Source organism: Carassius gibelio, chromosome A7 (genome assembly GCF_023724105.1).
Source record: "Carassius gibelio isolate Cgi1373 ecotype wild population from Czech Republic chromosome A7, carGib1.2-hapl.c, whole genome shotgun sequence".
Taxonomy (NCBI): domain Eukaryota; kingdom Metazoa; phylum Chordata; class Actinopteri; order Cypriniformes; family Cyprinidae; genus Carassius; species Carassius gibelio.
In genome coordinates this window covers 23,703,348-23,717,588 of record NC_068377.1, presented here as the reverse complement: position 1 = coordinate 23,717,588, position 14,241 = coordinate 23,703,348, and the positions used below count along the sequence as shown (strand labels likewise).

Here is a 14,241-nt window from a genome sequence, read left to right as displayed (position 1 = left end):
TCTAAAAATGCAGAAGGAACATATCTTTTTCTGAAGAAAAGATCTGCATACTAATTGCCAGTCATTAGTCTAGTGAAATCGGGCCTCTGATGAAGTAGATCAATTAGGAAATGCTGTTCATATGTTGAAACACCTGTCTCTTGAACATTTTCAAATAATTTTGACAAACCAACTATAATTAAACATTTTTACAGACAAAAATAACTGCCATATTATCCCAGATTATTTTGAACATTCACTACCTCAAATTAATTTTAATAAAAAACTAAACAATTATCAATAAATTATTATTTCATATGGTTTATAATCAGGGGCGCACAATTTTTTTCAGCCTGGTTCTCATAAGAGAACCTGGAGATTTGGTTTGGTCCTCACACTGCATATAGTGTGACCCATTAAATATATTTATACAAAATTAATTCATAATAGTTATAATATTATTGCACTTTATTTAGTTTTTTAAATAAAATGATAAACTAAATAATAATGTGTGATAATACGATTTAAAATTAATTTAGTAAACTTAATAACTTAAATAAAATGCTAATATTTACCACTACTTTCTTTGTTTGCCTCTTTAAGGAGAATCGCTTTATGTATTCCCTAATTGTAAGTCGCTGTGAATAAAAGCATTAAAAAAAAAGTAAATAAAAGCATTTTCATTATTAAAACTTAAAATCATCAGGCTTTTGTTTTGGCAGGTTGCCCGGAAGTAAGTATACGAGCTTCCAGATTTATCGCTGCTGCTGATTAAAGAACTTAAGTGAATGAGATTCACAGTTTTGCATTGTATTTTGAAAACGGCATGGCATAGCCTAGATTTATGCTTTCAGATTGAATAGGAATCTTATATAGTCCAGTCTGTCGATCTAAAAACGGTAACTGTGCATTAACAGCCGTTAACCATGTTGGTACATAAAACTTATTTTTACGGTGCAACAGACCACTTATGTGCACCTCTGTTCATAATGCAACCAGCAAGCGTCCAGCACATAGGGAAGGATTTTATTTCATGTCAAAAAAAAAAAAAACCATACATCACACATTATGATCTTCACTACAATAATACCATTTTATGGAAAAAGTGATGTGGCAAAACTTCATCAGATGTCCTTCCTGACATCTTTGACTTCTTCGCCACAGATGTGTCCGAGTAATTATTTATACAAACTTCATTTGTAAACAATAACATATCTATGATCATCATAAGACTTCAGATGTTTAGACCTTGAATGTAATGTTTGAGCACTTATTGAATTTTAAGTATACTCAATTAATGCATCAATAATATCATTATGAAACAAGACAAAGTACTACTTCGAAAGTACTTCAAGGATTTATAATTGTGCAATTTATTATTCATAACTATCTGCATTATAAAACCTTGGTCACAAATAAACCTATGCCATACCAACCACCTATGCACACAAACTCAGAACAAACTATGCCAGAGAGATATCCTGTACTACCAAAATATTTTGTCATTTACTTTTGCCTTTGAAGTCAATAAATTTAACAAGGCATAGTCCAGAAAAGTGCAAAGAAACAAAAAAATGGCTCCAACTGACCAAAAAGAATTGAAACAAAGGTCACTGTAGAGGCAGTCCTGCAGTAGAAAGAGATGAGATGTCTGATAATGAAAGATGATCATGCAGGTGACCTAAAGAAGGTCATAAACAAGGAATGACAACACAAGACTGTGGTGTGATGTGGCAGAAATGCAGGCCTGTAATTGTGGTCGTTTAATGGAGCATTCAAAGCCAGACATGTGATTCAGGGGAAAGGCCTTCCTCTCTTCCTCATGCGTTCAATGATCTGGCTTCCTGAGTTGTATGTGTGCTTCATTACGGCTGCCACAAAAGAGGTCACTGTCTCCAAGACCATTAAATATTTACCAACAAGCTCTCTCTCTCTTAGTCTCTCTAAGAGAGCTAGCCTCAGGAGAGTGCCAAGTAAGTTTACCTATCCGATCATGATACAGCAGGATACTAATTGGGCTTCATTTTACATAAATGATGCCATCACCTCTGCGGTTAGACGCTAGTACAACTAGCACAGAGCAGTCGGTAGGAAATAGTCCCTAATAAGACTGCTACACAGTTTGCTTCGATCTAGCTGACACCAAAACACTCGCTCGCTAGCTGTTACCCAGTAAAAGGAATTTTATGACCAGTAATGAGGTTACTAGGCCACACAGCAGACGCTTTCTGTGTGGTCTCGCTCTTCTCAAGTTCTGCTTCCTGTGAGGGAACGGATGGCATCATGCTCTATTCCCACTTTTGTGGCCAGCGTAATGAGTACTTAGAAATCAAGGCCACAAGGCTTCATACGACGTTCCTAAAACCAAGTACCTCTCGTACAATCAGCCAAATGGGTGGTGGTAAAATTAATTTATTCGTCCAGAAAAGATAGTCAGTGAAAATGACTTCATCAGTATTGGTCCTATTGTGGAGACTCACCTTGACAACAGGGTGTCCCCCAGAATTGGCTTTGATGGCCCCTCGGCTGCCTTCGGTCTCATAATGAGCTCGATGATGAGCTTTGGGGTGAACCTCGATCTTTAGCTCATACTGCCCATACTGATTCGGTAATGGCCAGTCCAGGGGAGGCAGGGATGATGCCCTATACGCAGATCAAGAGCAACACAAACGGAGCAGTTACACAATGCATAGTGTTCAGGTAGTAGATTGACTATAGAAATTAAAACAGTGAGCAAGCTATGCAACAGTTTTGGTTAGGTTACAGATTTTTCTCAATAAAACTACAGAACCTGAACAAATGTTGATTGATACTCAAAAAGTCTCTGTGCTGTAAGTAAATGATGACAGTTCAAATTTTTTAGGTGAACTATGCATTTAAAGACGTTCAAAACTTTTGAATAGTGAAACAATTTATGAACGACATCAGTGATCACAGGTTTTTTTTTTTTTTAGTGTGGCTCTCTACTACACCCTCTCCATCTCATCTCTCTCCTGAAACCCCTCACTCCTCATGCTGTCATGATAACGTGAGATGGATCGTAAGGGGAAACGCGAGGATGCTGAATGTGTGTGACAGTAGTGGCCTAGTGGCCTGTGGACATCTAACGGCTTTACTTGGTGACAATGTACACTTTCCTTGTATGAATGTACGTACACAGCTCTAGTACACATAAACGAACACCAGTTTTAAGTTTAAACCAACAAGATTCCAAGAATGTCTTGACACTACTCTGCATCTAAACTTCCATTCATAATTTTGGAGTGAATACTTTTTTTTTAATTAATTATTTTATACAGAAGTGTTGCATTAATTTGATAAAATAAAAATATTTATATTTCAAATAATCTTCTTTCAAACTTCCAATTCCTCAAAGAATCCTGAAAAAAATATAGTTTCCACATTAAATAATAAGCAGCACAATTGTTGGCAGCTTTGACAGGATGAACCAGCTGTCAATATGAGCTGTCCAGTGGCAGCCTGACCCTTGTAAGAAAGGCAGACAATTTACAGATGAATGTTTAACTAAAGTAAAAGCAGCATGTACATTTGATGCATTTACCAAGAGCAAGCAGGTGTGCGTTTTCATCTGAAATTTGTTTGTTATGTTTAGCTGGCTACCCTAAACTAGACCATCTATAGACTACTGTGCCAATTCACCCACCCTGCCATAGCAAACCCATCTGTTAAACCAGACAAGCTTCGAGATCTTTCTATTGCTGTTGATTGATGGAGCAGTCAGCGAACGCGCACACGCACACACACACTCATAAACAGGTCCGATGGCAGACAGCAGAGCTGGGCTCATATAACAGGGATCAAGTATCATGTCTCTGTTGTATGAAGGCATGACCGTAAAGATGCTAGCTTGTTGTGTCCCGGCTTTAGTCAACACTGCTCCTACGTGTTGCTTTGCTGGAAGTTTCTGGACATGTTTGTGAGGAGGAGAGCAAGTTCTTTGACTATGTGCTTATTTCTTAAGCGACTTTGGAATTAAGTATGCTAACTATACATTGTGGATTATTAATAAAGGGGCCTGACTGAGTTAAAAACTGTGTTGTGTTGGTGTGGTCGATAACAGAATCATTGTGGGTAGGAAAACGTTTGCGACCCACAGCCGCATGCTCTCTTTACTGATTTATGGTGACGGAGGCCAGGGTACACACATAGGCTGTCTTCATATGACTAGGATGCACGCACATGCACACACACACACACACACACACACTCTGATATGGATAGCAGACACACATTTAACTCTTTCAGTTCTTCAGCTCACTCAACTGTAACTTTTTCTGTGTTCAAAATTTGCAAAATGTATATAATGTAGGGCTGTAGCTATCGAATTTTTTAGTAATCAAGTATTCTACCAAAAATTCCATCGATTAATCGGATAAAATGTGTTTTTGCTTAATTAAAGTGCAATATTAATTATGCAAGAGAAAATAAGACTCCTGGGTCTCTTAAAATGAACTAAGTTTCCTTTTTTAGATTTTTTTTTAATTTTTTAAATGCATAGAATGCAATGCATACATCAAAAATAAACATTTAATTATTACCCATTGTTTCTTTGTCTGTGCTTGTACTGTGAACAATGACAATAAGTTGACAGATGAATTAAGTGCATTTAAGTGCCATTCATTTGGGGTTTTAAATAAAGCATTTTAAACACATAAAACATTCATTTAATTTATCTTTTAATTATTGAAAATTAACTTAACTTTTTGGTAAACAAAGGGGATTTACTATAAAAAAAAATAAGACATGGAAGAAATGTTGTGTGATTAAAACTTTTTGATTTTTTTTTTTTGTGGTAGGCTATGTACATTCTGCTGAACAAGTCTTTAACCATACTTTTATTTTGACGAGTTGACGTACCTTTACAGTTCTGTGTATGTGATGTGACGCTAGTTTTACTCAAATAAAACGGTCAAATGCCCATGAAGTGACTGTTAGAGCAGTTCTGGAGCTGTTGTTCATGTGTTCACGTCCTTATTTAGAGGGATATCAGATGCTGAATTCACCACGAGCTACAAGCGTGCTTCCGTGTGTTTAATGAATGAAGACGAGCTTCTGCTCCATTCATTAACACAGACATGCAGAACATGCAGGATTCATATTTAAACAGACTATTCCAGCTTAATATTTACCATATCGTGATTTGATGTAAGTGCAATGACCTATTTTTGATTAATTCGTTAAAAATTTGGCAAATTCCTTGCCATTCCGCATTAAACTGTAAATTCCATTTTTATGACTGGATTCCGCGATTCCCTCCACGTTTTCTGCATCGCGGAAATCATAGGGCCCTAGTTATGGTATGCAAGCTCTATCTTGCAACACGCCACGACGTTCTCTTTACGTTTGCCCGCGCCCTCAAATAAAAACACTGCTGACTACTTGCAGTATGCAATCTCGGACTCTGCGCTTGTGTCTCCTTCCGCTTTGTAAACGCGTTGTGTCACATTAAAAGAATCATTGGGAAAAAACCTGACGTGGGATTTAAAATAAATTAAGAGGCTTCCAGGCAGAGGAATTTGCCTCGATCATTTTTTGTAATCGCGTTACTTGAGGAATCGTTTCAGCCCTTATATAATGAGTACATCATGAATTAATCGTATAAATCGCCTTTTTGTCTTATCTCGAACCACTATGGTACACTTATAGTAAGTGCTTATATTCAGACTATTGTAGCCTGTTCAGATCATCACCGCTGTGGAGTAACACATACCTGTGTGAATCACCATAGACAGAAAGAAGCAGCTCAGGTTCGAATTTTCTTCCAAAAGTTACATAGTGTTGCATGTTTTAAGTACGAGGTGCTATTTGTGTGCTGCATGTAAGAGACCATCAAAAAAAGTTGTCGCTAAAATCAGTCACATGAGGTTTTCTGTAAGTTTGGATGCTACTTTTGAAGTTAATTTACTCTGGTTTTGGAACAGCGCTATTGTCTATACACATGAACACTTGCAAGAAATAAGCATTGTAGAGCTTTACTCACATGAACTCAAAAAAGGTTACTCTGAAGTCACTTCAAAGAAGAGAAGGAAGTTTACCTGAAAATAGGTGTGTGTCCTGGTTTGGGTTTGTTCCATGTGAAATGAGATGGGACAGAAAGAAACTGCTCTCCAGATCCATCCTTCTTTAATCCGTGCATGGCTTCTTCAGCAGGTGAGTCAAGCAAAGGAGATACATTCCCAGAGTCATCCATGCCTAGGTCACCCTTTCCTGACTGGAGTGCTCCTGAACAGTCCTGGGATGTCTTTCTTGTCTTAGAGGGGATGTCAGCCTCAGAGGGACAACACTGGAATGAGGACACTCCCATAGACGGGCTTCCTATCCAGGAGTCTTCGGTCACGCTGCCCCTGGGCGAGGGGCCAGGCGTGGCAGTTGGGGAGTGATGGGGTGATAAAGAGCCCAGATAACATATATCAGCGCTGGAGTGGCGTCTCTTTCCGCACGGCGATGTAGGACGTGAAGAGGGCCGTGAGGGTGAGCGAGGGCTTAGCCAGTTCTCATCTGTGATGCTGGTACGGGGTGAGTGGCAAGGCGACTGGCGGGGCGAGAGAGAATGGCCATGCGAATGAGAAAGGGAGTGAGTGAAGGCCGTGTGATGGTGATGATGCTGCTGCTGTTGCCACACTTCCTCCTGTGGTCCAGTCTGTGGAGAACAGCCGGGCGAGGTGAGCGGCGAGCCCAGTGTGAAACGCGCTGCTGCTTCATTTAGCTCTGAATCCACATCATCATATACATGCGAGATGGATTCGCAGGACGATGCGTCTGAGAACCAGCTACGAGAGGAAAGGCTGCTACATGGGCTAGGGCTCAGGGATGAATCACGATACAAGTGATCTAGAGGCAGGTAGAGGTGGTCTCGAGACAGAGGTCTGTCGTGGTAGTCTCCATCTTGACCATTTGCTCTCATCCCATCCTCGTTGGTCTCCATCTCCTGCTGGCAGCTTGGGGAGATGGAAGTAATCTGGATGCTGGGACATTCAAAGGCCTTTGGTGGGCCGTTCCCTCCTCTGCCCACGCCTGTGGGTGTGTATTTAGAGTCATGGAGCTCATAGCTGGGCTCATAGGCCTTGTGGTAGGCCTGCAGGGAGGGGGAGGTGGCTGGGGGTGGGCCTCCATGCCGCTGGAGACTGTTTGATTGGTTGACCACTGAATGAGGTTGCCCCACATTGAGGATGTAAAATGATGTGTTTTCATCCGTTTCTAGATCTAAAGAAACAAACAAAACATGGAGAGGATGAAACAGACAGAACAATGAAGGAGTTTTATTAATCACTTTGCACACTTTTATGAGACATTAATATGTAAAATGAACAACAACAACAACAAAAAGCATTCTGGAAAACCATATTCTACAAAGAGTCTCAAAAACCAGAACTACGATTAGTAAAAAACACAGACAGGAGAGGTGCATAAAATAAATCACTTATAGAAACGGTACAACATTTACCAAAGTTCACAGTGTAATTGCTCGTATAACTAACACATAAATAAATACTGTTTATTGAGGCACTTCAAGGTCTCTGTCTGCTGATAAGAGGGATGAAAGAGAACAGGCTACTTTCTCTCCTCTCTCTCTCCTTTATTGGACTGCTGTTCTGATAGCCTTGAAAAGGAAAGACTCGGGCTAGCTGCAAACAAGCCAATGGGGACTCTGCAGAAGCTACAACACTAGCAACAGGTTAACAATAAGAGCATTATAGCACAAACAATACTGATATCACAGTATCAGCACAAGAGGACGGTAGGGTAGAGGTGAGAAGCAAAGAGAGAGAGTAAGAGTGAGAGAGCAAGATCCAGAGTCAGATCCATTTAAAATAGATATTAGGAGACAGAGAGCCGGTGGGTTAGTCAATAGAGAGAATTTCGGGTGGGGCAACAGATTGGCTCAAACCCAGAGAGGAATAACCCATGCACGTCATCTATCTCAGGGCGTGCACAATGAAACACACGGGAAACAAACTCACATAGGCGCATGCTTTAGCCTGTCACCACATAGAAACCGACCCTATTAATAATGCCAGCTCGCACACACATAGATGGCTATTATGCGCTAATACTGTACAGACACACACCCACAGAGCATATTGTGCCTGTGGTCTATTGAAAGTTATTGATGAGCTTTCAGTGACTGGGCAGAGGGAGTGTGACAGGGCCAGACAGCAGTGAGCAGCCAGTGAGATGTGTTTCAACAAGCTGCATACAGCCCTACTGAGTCAAAGATACAGTGTTGTGATTTCACAATGCAACGCAATCAAGTATTGTTGAATACCATCTTGATTCCCCACTGGTATGCTGCTTTGGATAAAATCGTCAGTTAAATAAATGAATGTAACTGAAGTCATGACCTTTCTCTCACTTATTCTCCTTTGACTGACTCAACCCAGTGTTATTTTTATTTCTTTCAAACTCTCTCTCATTTATGTTTCTCTACCCCATTTCTTGACTCTCTATTTTTACTCCTCTCTATCCCCCTCCCTCTGATTGATTTATTTATAGATGCGGTGTACTTCTATCATAAGACATGCCCGTTTGTGACGACAGAGCCTGACAGAGAGGAATGGGGACAAACCTATGTGTCATACAAGACTCAACATGTCAATCCAACTGTGAACTCTGACCCCAAGGGAAACAGCCCACTGGGAGTTTGCTCTATCAATCTGACACACACAATGCTGTGATTTACTACAAGGATGCTGCAGTATACTAACTTGAAAATGTTACCTTAACAGAAAAATATAAAATCTATGAACCCTAGAGGCAATCAACAAAGGCTAAGCCTATTTTTTTTTCATGCTGAAATTCATTCATGAGGGAGAAGAGGCTTTGATTAATCCACCAAACTCAGGCTGCCAGTTCATTAGCATAGCTCCATGAATAAACACAATGATGGGGGATAAAATAAAGGAGAAAAAAACACTAAGAGAGAGATGGAGGGTTCTATGAGCATTGGGAACAGTGGAAAAGCAGTTTGATACTTTTAGGGTATTTTTCTAGGCATTTTGCCCGAGTGCCTGAGCGCATTTGACCCCCAAAGCTTGGTTCGTTTGACTAGTGTGAGTGCGGTTCGTTTAGCCGGCTCTGGCCCGGTTGAAAGAGGTGGGCCAGGGCACGGTTTGGTTGTGCTCTGGCGTGGCACGCATGCAGTGTGTGAGCACTAACCACACTGGAGAAAACAGATACTATATTGTGTGTGCAACTGTCTTCATTACGACTGCAAACATATTCTATTACCACTACTACATTACACAAAATTCATTCAATCAAATATATTTAGGTTTATAACGGCTCTGGTTCTTACCTTATTGATGAACAGTAAATGGAGTTCGCAAGTAAAGCTCTCGCAAAGCTGCAAATTAATTTATCAACCTCAGCAGTCCGCATAATAATTTTCTGATACATACAAGTGAAAATCAATGCATGTCATAAATTAGAAATTAATTATTCTAAATTATTCTGCAGAATATTAGCAAAAGTGGTTTTCTCCATTATCATGACGTAAGCGTGCTCCGGCCCGGAAAGTATAGTGCAAGTGTGAATACAGGCCAGCGGGGGAGTGGGGAGGAGGGATAATTGTGCTCAGGCTCGGTTCAAGGCAACCGTGACTAGTGTTAGTACACCCTTAATCTGGTTTAGGTTCAGTCACTAAATGCACCAATTTGGCTTTCGCCAGATCCTGTTTCATTGAAAATTTGTAGTCATTCAGTCCTTCAGCGTATTATCACATCACCATATTGTCAATTTTTTTACTCCTTAATAATCAGAATCAATAAGCATATTCGGAATCATAATTGCTAAAACTAAAACGATAACCAGTCCTATTCCAGACCTTGCTCTTGTTAGTCACTGGAAGCAAGTTTACCCTGAGTTGGCCGATGTTGGAAGCAAAAACACTTAACAGTGTAAAATGAATAACGTTGCTACAGAAATTGCACACTGCTGCTTTAAGATAGAGAATAAAGATATGGAAAAGGAAATATATATTTTTTTAAATGATAGCATGAGAGAGAGCAGAATAACAGAGAATGAGTGATGAGCCCTACAACTAGCTAAAGAACAGCTTGTTCCCCAAAAGACCTCCCAATCTCCCTAGCAGGGCTAGTAAAAAAAAAAAAACATGATCAAAGTATTGTGGGATTCCTCTGGCCTTCAGCTCACACGATAAAGATACATACTGTAACATGACATCTGAATCATCCTTCGTAAAATGAAAGTGTTAGAGCTGCAGCACAGCAACTTAGCAAGTGCAAATGCTCTGACCCTGCGGTGCCTGTGACAGCAGAGCAAACTTGAATCTAGGGATGGGTACCGAAACCCGGTATTAAACTGGCCCCGGGGCTAAATTATGAAAGACCGTAGTATTGGTAAGATCTGATGCTATCGGTTCTGCTTTCGGTACTGGAGGAAAAAAAATAATGTACTATGTATTTTTGCTTAAAAATGTTGTCGTGCACATCTAATCTCGCCAAACATTTCTAATGTGAAATCATATTAAGATGTTTGTCCGTGAGATCTGCGTGAACTCGCATGCACGCCGAGGAGGCTGTCTGTCAGTCACACACACACACACACACACACACACAACGAGCGCACGCACATGCATTAACTGTACGTAAACTCCTGCTTAATAATAAAGAGTGACGATGGCGAAGAGATTTGCTTAATGTTATCATGCACATTTTATCTTACCAAATATTTCGAGTTTGCGATATTATTAAGACGTTTGTCTGTGAGATCTGCAAGAACTCGCATGCGCGCCGCTGAGGCTGTCTGTCAGTCACACACACACACACAACAAGAACAAGTGCGGAGAATGTATACGAAAAGTCCCGCTTAATACAAAGAGTGACGATGGCAGAGAGAGCAAAATGTTCCAAAGTGTGGTTATAAAGTGTGGAGTTAATGCTGACAACCCTCGTTGTCATAAGTGCAAAACAATTTTTGCATGTAAGGGTGGACACACAAGCAATCTGTCAAAGCATCTTTCAAAAGTGCATTATGTGTATCGACTGCCTAGCTAGCTCGTCTCTGGTTGTTGCCCCATCTAGGTCAGGTATGTATGTTAAAATCATGTTGAATCAACGTTGTTCACGTCATTTAAAATAAATGTAAAATCTCCCTGGTTTGCTAACCTTACGTAGAAATTCTGTTGATTTCTTTTGGTAAAAATGAGAATGAAATCAACATATTTTCTACTTGTTTTTAAAATTCCAAATAAGGAAAAATCTGTATGTAAATGTAAACATTTATTTGGTGAACGTAAATGCACAGCACCTCAAGTTAGTTACAAAATAGCCAACTGCCACATTTTGCAACCTTTTTATTATATATATATATATTAGGGCCGGGACTCGATTAAAAAAATTAATCTAATTAATTAAAAGGCTTTGTAATTAATTAATCGAAATTAATCGCATTTTAATCGCATATAAATATTTGACCTGAGAACAGTGAGAAGTAATTTTTTTCACATGGATTTATAGTATACCATTGAATAATGACTGAATACATAAGCTTAAGCAACAAAATATTGTTTATTTTTGTTCAACCAAGTCTAGCAGTGCAATTTTTGCCATGAAGTGTAACAATAGCATATTTAGAAACAATTTAGAAATATTACATTTCAGAAATTCAGGAAGCTTATAGGTGCTGGAACCTTCTGTAAAGTGTTTTTTAAGTAAAACACAATACTGTCAATTACATTCAGAACATTGGAAACACTGACTAATAGAAAACATCTCTCTGTTGCTTCAGAGGCAATAACATACTAATTCCAACTCTCAATGACCTTGACCAAAAAAATAAAGAGTTCAACATAAACTGCCAGTTGCACCAACAAAATAATACATAGTTCAACATAAAGTCCACTCTAGCTGCTATATGTTTTGCGTTGAGGTGATACTTGAGGCTCGATGTGCTGCTGCACTTTATATGCGATTAAAATGCGATTAATTTCGATTAATTAATTACAAAGCCTTTTAATTAATTAGATTAATTTTTTTAATCGAGTCCCGGCCCTAATATATATATATATATATATATATATATATATATATATATATATATATATATATATATATATATATATATAATAGCCATTTTGGTTGTTTCAAATGCCGTTGAAACAAACAAAAAAACAAACTACAAAAAATACCTGCGTGCAGCAGCTGTACATGCTCATCAAGACACAAACATTCTCCTAGAACTCAGACTTGCATCCAGTTAACAGATCCACACTAATCATGCATGAAATAGGAGTTTATAAACTCAAACGATAGCTTTATGAGCTTTACAAAAGAAACTTGAAGTCTTTATTTATTCGAGATGTTCAATAATAGATCATCTTTGACTCCGTAATAGAAGTTCATGATACGATTCGTGAACAATTGATTCTTTTGAGTCAATCTTTTATAAAATAATAATTTGTTTTGATGAACGAAACCACTGTGGAAACCAATGGTTCACAATCTAAATAGATCTGAGGTGCAGGGCACCTAAAATCGTAAAAAGTCGGGCTACAAACTATATCACCGTCCTGCCCGACGGGCTATCTTGAATAGTGATGTAAAATTCCTAACTTGATTTGCATTGTTCACTCGCTTGAAGGGGTGAAACGGATCGTAGTTGATCAGTTGCACTTGTTTCTAAATCTTGCCGATTCAAGCATTTTAAACAATTCGCACACGGTCTCTCTGTAAATTAGACGACGTGTAAAGGGGCGTGTTTCAAGATACGTAATGGAGTAGACCAAACTAAACAGGGAGGGAGGGCAAAACACTCATGCAAACAAAACAAACTCCTTGTCGGCCGCGCAATCTACTCACTCATTCATTTGCGTAGAAAAGAGATGTAATGTTATGATTTCCGTCATTTAAAATAAATATATACATTACAGGGAAAAGTCCCGGTGCTACAGATGGCCAGTCCGCCCCTGCAGCCCAGTCCTATTGTGACCAGTAATATGGCATGTAGTTTAGTTACGACAACAATTCTAAGTTACCACTTAAACATTGTGACAGTAGCTTGAGGTATATAGAAACCTTTCATCTGTCTCCAAAGCCCCTCAGAATGATCTCACTGTTACTACTCTCCTGGGTCAGTAATAATCTATGATGAGGAAAGTACAACTGATCTAATGCAGTATGGAGAAAGGAGTCCCAGTGTCTGCTTGCTTATATCAGATGCTGTTCAGTTCCACATCAGACTGGCAATCTGGTTAAATAAAGAGCCCTAAGAAGCTTTGCTGTTCCTAAGCTAATAATAGTGGGAAATCGCTGTAGTGCACTGAGAAGTACTCAATGCCTTGCACACTCTGTGACGCTACTAATACACAGGCTTTTGTCAGTAAAGTCACCCAGAGGTGAAACCAACTGTCCCTACCTGCTGCAGTGTGTCTGTGTGTCTGTGTGCATGTTGATGACATCAATATCAGATCAGGTGCTGTGGAGACAGTAAAGGACTGTGAGGGAAATAGTGTCAGAACGCAAACACACAAACAGTTTAATTGCTTTGACTCCTTGAATGCATACGACAGTAAGTAAAATTGATTTAAAAAAACCCTCAAGCCCTTTCCTCCATTAGTAATTACGTCCACATAACTCAATTAAGCACAGATGAAGTATGGCCCTCTCCAAACAACTATGCCTGCTGTGAAGGCAGAACGGTACTTATCCGAACGCACCTGTCATTATGCGACTGTTTGAATTCATCCAGCACTTTTAATCAAAGATGGAGGCAGATGCTGTAATGATCTTTAAGGGACGCCTGGTCCATGTGGTAGATGAATCAACATCAAAAACTGTAATTATCTGTGCTGCTGTGATTTCGACGTTGCAATGACATCAAGGTCATTTATTGGTTGAGGGATGTACTCACTTACAAAAACTCTCATATATACATACTTAAGTTCCCCATATCAGTTTATTGAGAATCTACTGTAGGAAAACAGTCCATTTAAACATGCAAGCTTAATTTAAGAGCATCCTGCTTTCTTCGGTTTTCCAGTCTTGCGTCACATAATTTTCCTTCTTGCATGTTGTTTTGCTTTTCCCACCTTCTCCCTAGAGTCATTTTGCTGATGCTTTGTTAAAATCTTCATGATTCCACTCAAGAAGTGGCCATCATGAAAATGTCAAAAGTGTCAAAAGTGCAAGTACATCGTGACCTCGGTCTCTGACACGAAATTTCTTCATTTGGATTTGACCTGTTGTTCCAACAACCTGTGTGAACTCTGGGCTATAAGATGCA

The 14,241-nt window shown here is 39.3% G+C and overlaps 1 protein-coding gene across 2 annotated transcripts in view; it reads right to left on the bottom strand.

Moving 5' to 3' along the window:
• Window positions 1-14,241, bottom strand: part of LOC128016880 (nuclear factor of activated T-cells, cytoplasmic 3) — a 67,111-nt gene that overhangs the window by 37,714 nt on the left and 15,156 nt on the right. The window contains exons 2-4 of one of the 2 annotated variants that reach the window (XM_052601739.1): window positions 13,375-13,434; window positions 6,036-7,203; window positions 2,460-2,622 (exon numbers count right to left, since the gene is read on the bottom strand). In XM_052601739.1, coding sequence (XP_052457699.1) covers window positions 2,460-2,622; window positions 6,036-7,203; window positions 13,375-13,434 — 1,391 coding nt within the window. The remainder of the gene's footprint in view (window positions 1-2,459; window positions 2,623-6,035; window positions 7,204-13,374; window positions 13,435-14,241) is intronic. The other variant, XM_052601740.1, reaches the window with a different exon arrangement.